Source organism: Cervus canadensis, chromosome 24 (genome assembly GCF_019320065.1).
Source record: "Cervus canadensis isolate Bull #8, Minnesota chromosome 24, ASM1932006v1, whole genome shotgun sequence".
In the NCBI taxonomy this organism is placed as follows: Eukaryota; Metazoa; Chordata; class Mammalia; order Artiodactyla; family Cervidae; genus Cervus; species Cervus canadensis.
The window spans coordinates 27,513,885-27,521,110 of NC_057409.1; the positions used below are offsets into that span (position 1 = coordinate 27,513,885).

Below are 7,226 nucleotides of genomic sequence, written 5' to 3' on the forward strand. Positions count from 1 at the left end.
TGCGTATGTTTAGCAGGTTAAACCCATGATGGTTGGAGTTTTTTTTCTTTTTTTTTTTTTGAGACAACGAAGAGACTTTAATCACGGAACCAGCTGACTGAGAAGATGGCAGGCTAGTGCCTCACAATTACCAAAATTACCATCTTGTTGAGGTCTGGATGCCAGGTTCTTTGTGTGTGTGTGTGTGTGTGTGTGTGTAATAAAGTTTTATTAAAGTATAAAGGAGATAGAGAAAGCTTCTGACATAGGCATCAGAAGGGGGCAAAAGAGTACCCTGGTTGGAGATTTTAAGGTAGGTAAGGGTGAAGTAAGTATCAGGAAAATCAAAATAGACTAGTTTCATTGAATGCCAGCTATCCAGTTGCTGTACATATTTAATCCTCACAACAAACCTATGAGGCAGGTACATTTCACACCTGCATTTTACACGCAAGCCCTCTCTCCAACCTTGGGACTGGAAGTAGAGGCAGTAGTCCTTGGGATCTGTTTTTATTAAGAGAGGAGTGGGCTCCCAGGAGTAGGTTTGGGTCGCTGTGGGGCCCGTAGGAGAAGTAGGGGCTGGATAGGAGTAGGCAGCGGCAGGGCCCGCCAGCGATTGGCCCAGCTGCCAAGGGAGGGTTGTGTAGATTCAGTCTGGCTAGCCAGCGGGTGGGAATCAACAGCCCTGCGCAGTCCCTCTGGCAGCTGTCTGCCATCTCTTCGACTTAGGTGGTGAACCAGCGCAGCGAGCCCTGGAGGATGCAGCGCCCGCTGTGGTCCGGGAGCTTCCGGGGGCTCTGGCTGTTGGTCTGCTTCCTGCTGCTCAACAGCCTCCTGGGGGGCTGCAGCGACGTTGGTGGTCACGGTCAGGAGGAAACCTGGCGGGGGGTGCGGGCAGGGCCAGAGAGCGGTTCTGAGAGAAGTGGGTCTGGGGACCTCAAGGTTAGGAACTTCGGAGGAAAACAATGTGTTTGGGGAGTAAGAAAAGAAAAGTGCGCAGAAGGACGCGCAGGCTTGGAGTGGGTCTCGGTGTATGGGATATGGACCTAAGAGAAGCTGACTCAGGGAAAGATTGGGGATTAAGAAGAAGGACGGAAAAACACAGGGGCACAGGGAAGTAAAACTGGCCTGTGCGGCCACAAGAGAAGCAAGACTTGCCGAGGAGCGGAGGAAGAGATTCCTATGGCTCAGGCATAGTCAAGGGCCGGGATCTCTGGACAGCAGGAGCAGGGACCGCGGGTATCCGGACCAGGAAGAAGACTGGGCCGAGGGATGAGCCAAGGCTTCTTTGTAAGCCCCTGGAGCCTGGTGTTTGCGATCCAGTTTCCGGGAAGAATGGGAGGGTTAGACTGGGGCAAAAGAGGATGAGGCAGAAAAGGTCCATCTTCCTCCCCCTTCACTGCGCCATCCGGGTAGACCATCGCTGACTCACATTTAGCAGCCAGAGACCGACTGCGCAGACTCGAGGATTCCAGCACCCGGAGCTTCGGGCAGACGCCGCAAACTCCTAGGCTGGCGCCAGCTCTCCTCGCCCGATTCTTGGGTTTAGAGGCCGGTGCAGAGGACTCGGGAAAACCTGTAGGAGGAGGCCAGGGGAGTGGGGGTGGGGAGAGGGTAGGACCCGCAAGCTTCTTAGGGATGCCTACCTCTCTTTACAGTTCAGAGCCTCCTCCATGCCAGGCTTTGGCCACCGCTCAGCACCGCGGACAGAGCCAGGTGCCCCTGTAGGTCTGACTGAGGGTGTCCGGGTCACCATTTTTCCTGCCGGTTCTGGGAAAGCAGCCCCAGAGAACGATCTCTCCTTCCAGAAGCTATTTTCCTTCTCAGTATGACGTTTTCCTCCTTCCCAGGGCCAGGGAAATGATAATAGTATCCATTTAAATGGGGAAGAGAATTTCTTTTCCATAATGAATCGCGGTAATTCCACCATCGGAAACAACCAACCACCCCCCCCCCCAAAGAAACAAAGAAACAAGCAAACAAGAACAAGAACAACAACAGAAAAAAAAAAAAAACAGGCTCCAACCCTACTCCATCTACTTGGAATGAAAAAAGTGTGTATAGCATTAGGGATTATGCTCCCCTCACATTCTCTTATGCCCAGTTGGGCAAATTTTAGCTTTCAGGACAAGGGTTTAGATGCTCAAAACCTATGCATACCAATACTTTCTTCCTCTAAAGATTTCAGGACTCCTCTCCAATCCTCATGTGTGTGTGCTCATGCGTGCTCACATACTCAGTTCTGTCCAACTCTTTGCGACCTCATGGATTATAGCCCACCAGGCTCCTCTGTCCATGGAATTATGCAGGCAAGAATACAGGAGTGGGTTGCTATCTCCTCCTCCAGGGGGTCTTCCTGACCCAGGGATGGAACAATTCTTTACCACTGAGTCATCCTCCAGTCCCCTTCGATCCCCTCCAGGCTTTAAAGCCTTCCCTGAATGCAATTCCCCTGCTTTCCTTGCCCTACCTATTCACCTGATTATCCATTTCTATGTGTGTGGCTTTCTGAGTGTCTGCTTACCTCGCCCTCCATGGACTGCTCTTTGCCTGTAAACTTGGCTCTTATTTGGTACCAAAAGTGAATGAAGTGCAGAGGTTAACAAACAGGGAAGGTTGTGATGGGTGGAGGGAAAAATAAAAAGAAGGAGGACCTGGAAGGAGGAGGGAGTCAGGTGAAGAGGACAGGGACCATTGAACCTGAATCACAGGGGTGATAATGGAAGGAAGCTGCTTTTCTTCAACTGGAATTTGGAAGGCTTCTGTCAAGCCCGTCTCACACCACTTTTTTGCCCTCAGATGGTCAGAGCCAAGTAGGAGTGGGGCAGCTCTGGCCCCTCCCAAGATTTACCACCCCGGTCTTCAAGCACTTGCAAGTTTTACTCCAGCAGATTGTGCCGCATGGTGAGTAAGAGCTAGAGAAGAAAGGCTGGGGCTTGTCATATACGGGGGTATAGTGAGGGGCTTTTGATCAGAGAACCGGCTTTCTTCCCCTAATGTCTCTACTTGACTCTTTCTGTCATGTTCACTTCATGGAGAATGGGGAGAGACCAGAATGGGAATGGACCTGGAAGGGCAGGCTGTTTGCCCTCAAACACCCTGGAAGGGCCCAACAGAGGTTTCTAGAAGAAGCGCCTGGAAGAGGACAGCATCTAACTCCTTCGGACTAGCCCCAACCCCAAGCACTAGCAGATTTTTTCCAGAACCAGGAATCTTTAAGTTCTCAGCCAGGAAAACACACACACGCACACACTTGAGCCTCTGAGTAGGAAGCATAACAAATTGTATGACAAATACAAAAGAGGGAGGAAGGGAGTGGGGAGTCCTTTGAAGACAGATGGTTGACCCTTTCTTAGAGGAGAGTTTCATGAATGAGGGAAGAGTCAGATAGGAAATCTGGCCAGAATTCATATTACTACTCCCACTACTGATGCCTAGCATGTGTTTAATGCCTTAGCATGTTCTAAAAGTGCATCCTCAGACCAGTAGTATGAGCATCACCAGGAAACTTGTTAAAAATGCTAATTCATGGCCTTCACCCCAGACCTCCTGAATCAGGAACTCTAAGATGGAAGAACAGCAATCTGTGTTTTAACAAGCCTTGCAGAAGATTCCGATGTACCCTGAAGTTTGGGAATCACTCACTGACTTAGAGTTTTCACAGTACTCTTCACATCTGTAATCTCATTCAATCCTCACAATAGTATCAAGTGAGTCAGCGAAAAGAGTACAGTCCCAATCCTAGCAGAATATTTATTACATGCCAGGCACTGTGCTAAGCAACTTTTATGTGACATCTCATTTAATTCTCTCCACAAATTGTGATCCTTTGTCTTACTTTGAGGGAAAGGGGGAGTGTTTACTTTACCCTGATCCCTGGATTGGGCCAGTCAGAGCATCCCAGGTATTAATTCGCCACATCCTTTCACCCTGCAGGTTTGTTCTGGAAGGATGATATGACCCAGGATGTGATGACCCAGAAGATGGGTCACACCAGCAAACTCCATCCTGAGGATCCATGTGTGAGGAGTGGGCCAGCAGCCTTCCCCACCAAAACCACGGGGGTGAGGTGTGTGAAGCTTATGGTCAGCCCATGCTGTCCAGTGGAGAGATGGAGCAGGGAGGGAATGGGTGTTCACACTGCAGGAAAGAGCTGCCAGGAGCACTCTGTGAATGATTCAGAGGTCCTGTCTGGGATCTGCAGGAGAAAATTCCATGAGCCATTAGTGACACCTGCAAAGGCAGAGGAGAGGGGTTCTAGCAAGCCTAGGTCCCATTTGTCATCCTCATCTCTTCTAGGGGCAAGCAAGAGGAGAAACTTCGACTCTTGTTCCCCAAGGTGAGACTCATGTGTCTTCTTAAGACTTCTAAAGCCCTGACTTTGAGTCCTATCTCTTTTTCTCTGCGGCCCTGACACCCTTTTCTGCCTCCTTCTTGACTCCTGGCTTCCCTCCTCACAGAGCCCAGTGGTCAAGGTGAACAAAGATCAATGCTTCACCTCCAAAGTGGTTTCAAAGGCTCTGAAACGTGAGGTGGCCAACCCAGTCAAGGTGAGGGGCTCTCGCTTTTTCAGGGGAGGGTGGAATTGCCAAGGACATGTTTAAAGGAGGGAGACAAGTGCAAAAGAGAGAATGGGTATTGGGCTGTGAACAGAGAAGCTGAAGAAAAGATCTCTCCCAATTGAAGGGTACCCCCACTTTCCTGCCTTTCTCAGACTACTTGTGAGCATCCATGTAAGAGACTGGGGCATGATTCAAGTTCCAGGCATCTCTAAGGATGTGATGATCTATACAATCATGCATCGGCATTGAGTTTACAGTAGACATGGGAAACTGCAGAGTTTTCAATATTGAGTAAAAGGTCCTCCTTTTCTCCACACACTCCCTGGTATACAGGAAGTGATAGCAAAGCTTCTTTGGATGAACAGGAGAGAGAGTCCAGAAGCCTTCAGCAATTCCTGACTTTGCTCTACTTTGTACCCTGGGCAAGTCACCTGGGCAAGTCTCTGGGTTACCTCCTTAGGAGACTTGAACTCTTCAGAATCCAGGTTGAAAACACCTGTCTAGCCCTCCCATCTATCTTTACGTTTGAGACTTTGGGGCCTAGGCTGGCCCAGTGACTTACTCAGGGCTGCATAGGAGGTTATTGGCAGACCCAAGACTGGACCCAGGTCTCCTGATTCTTAATCCTTTCCATTGCACAACTCTTATCCTTCCTTCTGCTCAGACACTGCAGTGGGCATGGGTCTGCCCTAGACATCAGACTTCTCCACGTTGACAAAAGTCTTTTTTTTTTTTTTTTTTTTTGGACTAAGACCTAAATTACAAGTAGGTGGTAACCAACAGAAGATATGAAGGAAGCGCCTCCCAGGAGGAGAACAAACAATGAAAATGTCTGGAGACAAGGATACCATGGCATGTCTGATGGGAAAGTCAGTGGTAGAAGATTAGGTTAGAGAAATAGGTCCAGGGTTGACCACACAGTGGCTCGTAGATCTTGGTGAAAGTTTGGGTTTGATTCCAAGTATAGTGGCAAGTTGACTGGGAGATTCTGAGGAGGGGGATATTACGATGTGGTCTGATATTAAGAAGCCACTCCAGTGATATCGGGGATGGATTATAAGGAGAGTGACAGTGAACACTGAGAGGCCTGCAAGGAGCTGATCAACCCGGTCTAGGGGAGACGAGGATGCTGGCTATGGAGCTGGCTCTCCAGAGGCAATCTGCACCTCTGGGGGCTTTTGGCCCCTCATGCTCTCCTAGGAAACCACTTCCCACTCATAGGATGGCAGCTGGGCTTCCAAAGTCTGGATTGGTTGGTGGGTCTACACAGCCAGAGCTGAGTGACAGATCTACCTTGAAGAACAAGTTGTTGGAGAGCTTTTGTGAAAGCAAATAAGGCACTGCCATTTTTCTCTAGCCCAAGCCCAAGGGAAAATCACGGGACAAGAGCGCTATGAATTCTGTGTGGGAGTAAAGGTGACAGGCCCTCAATCAATGGGCTGAGTCACTGCGGGCTGACTCAAATCAGGCTGTTATAGAGGCATCTGGAGGAGGAGTAGGTGAGAGAGGGGCCACCTCCCCACGTACTGATTCCGATCCTTTGTTTCTGGTTTCAGGGCTTCTTTGAGTCACCCCCAACTGTGGGCCACAACCTTGTCGCCGACTGAGACCTCATGTGAAGCCTCTTTGCCCCAGTGCCCTCCCCATTGCCCTTCAGAGGGGCAGTTCCAGGATGATCAAAACCTGGATCAATAAAGTGACTTTAATGTGAACCCTCTGTGACTTTCCTTGAGGCAGGATGGGTCAGGTTTGGATGTGAGAGGTGGGACCAGAACAGTGACTGGGGAGAGGAGAGCACAGCTCCCCAGTGCTGCTGGAGAGCGCTTCTGTCTTGTTTTCCTTCCAGCGACCATTCCTCAAGTGAGGACAGTCAGGGTGGGACCACAGCTGGAATGGCAGCCTTCTTTACACATATCCAGCCAGGCTCTCTGGTCCAGTTGCCCACCCTTCCGTGTCGTTGGAAAAGACCCTGATGCTGGGAAAGATTGAAGGCAGGAGGAGAAGGGGACGACAGAGGTTGAGATGGTTGGATGGCATCACCAACCAGGACGGGCCTGGACTCTGCTGTTTTATGAGGGTCTCTACCTCCAGTATTATAGCCCCTGCCAGGGCTGCCCTACTCTTCATGCTCTGAAAAATCAACACACAGGTGCTACAATCAAAGTGTACACACGTTAAATGATATTTTGCTGACTCTTTCCAGTTTCTCCTGGTAGCTTGTTGTTCTTCAGTTGCTCAGTCATGTCTGACTCTTTTCAACCCTGTGGACTGCAGCACCCTAGTCTTCCCTGCCCATCACCAACTCCCAGAGCTTGCTCAAACTCATGTCTATCGAGTTGATGATGCCATCCAACCATCTCAACCTCTGTCAGCTCCTTCTCCTCCTGCCTTCAATCTTTCCCAGCATCAGGGTCTTTTCCAATGAGTCGGCTCTTTACATCAGGTAGTCAAAGTTTTGGAGCTTCAGCCTCAACATCAGTCCCTCCAAGGAATATTCAGGATTGATTTCCTTTAGGATTGACTGGTTGGATCTCCTTGCAGTCCAAGGGAGTCTCAAGAGTCTTCTCCAACACCACAGTTCAAAAGTATCAGTTCTTCAGTGCTCAGGTTTCTTTATGGTCCAACTTTCACATCCATACATGACTACTGGAAAAACCATAGCTTTGACTAGACGGACCTTTGTCT

The 7,226-nt window shown here is 49.7% G+C and overlaps 1 protein-coding gene across 1 annotated transcript; it reads left to right on the plus strand.

The window, feature by feature from the left end:
• The first annotated feature begins 623 nt into the window (after nt 1-623).
• RESP18 (regulated endocrine specific protein 18) lies at nt 624-6,253 on the plus strand. The gene is made up of 6 exons (XM_043445196.1): nt 624-844; nt 2,779-2,883; nt 3,916-4,048; nt 4,279-4,318; nt 4,440-4,529; nt 6,098-6,253. Exons 1-6 carry the CDS (start codon nt 739-741, stop codon nt 6,146-6,148), a joined length of 525 nt encoding a protein of 174 aa, XP_043301131.1. The 5' UTR covers nt 624-738; the 3' UTR covers nt 6,149-6,253.
• Nucleotides 6,254-7,226: the final 973 nt, after the last annotated feature.

Coding starts and splice junctions, on each gene's coding strand:
- RESP18 (XM_043445196.1), top strand. CDS start 739: ATGCAGCGCCCGCTGTGGTCCGGGAGCTTCCGGGGGCTCTGGCTGTTG. Junction 2,884..3,915: donor CCAGCAGATTGTGCCGCATG/GTGAGTAAGAGC, acceptor TTCACCCTGCAG/GTTTGTTCTGGAAGGATGAT. Junction 4,319..4,439: donor TTCGACTCTTGTTCCCCAAG/GTGAGACTCATG, acceptor CCCTCCTCACAG/AGCCCAGTGGTCAAGGTGAA.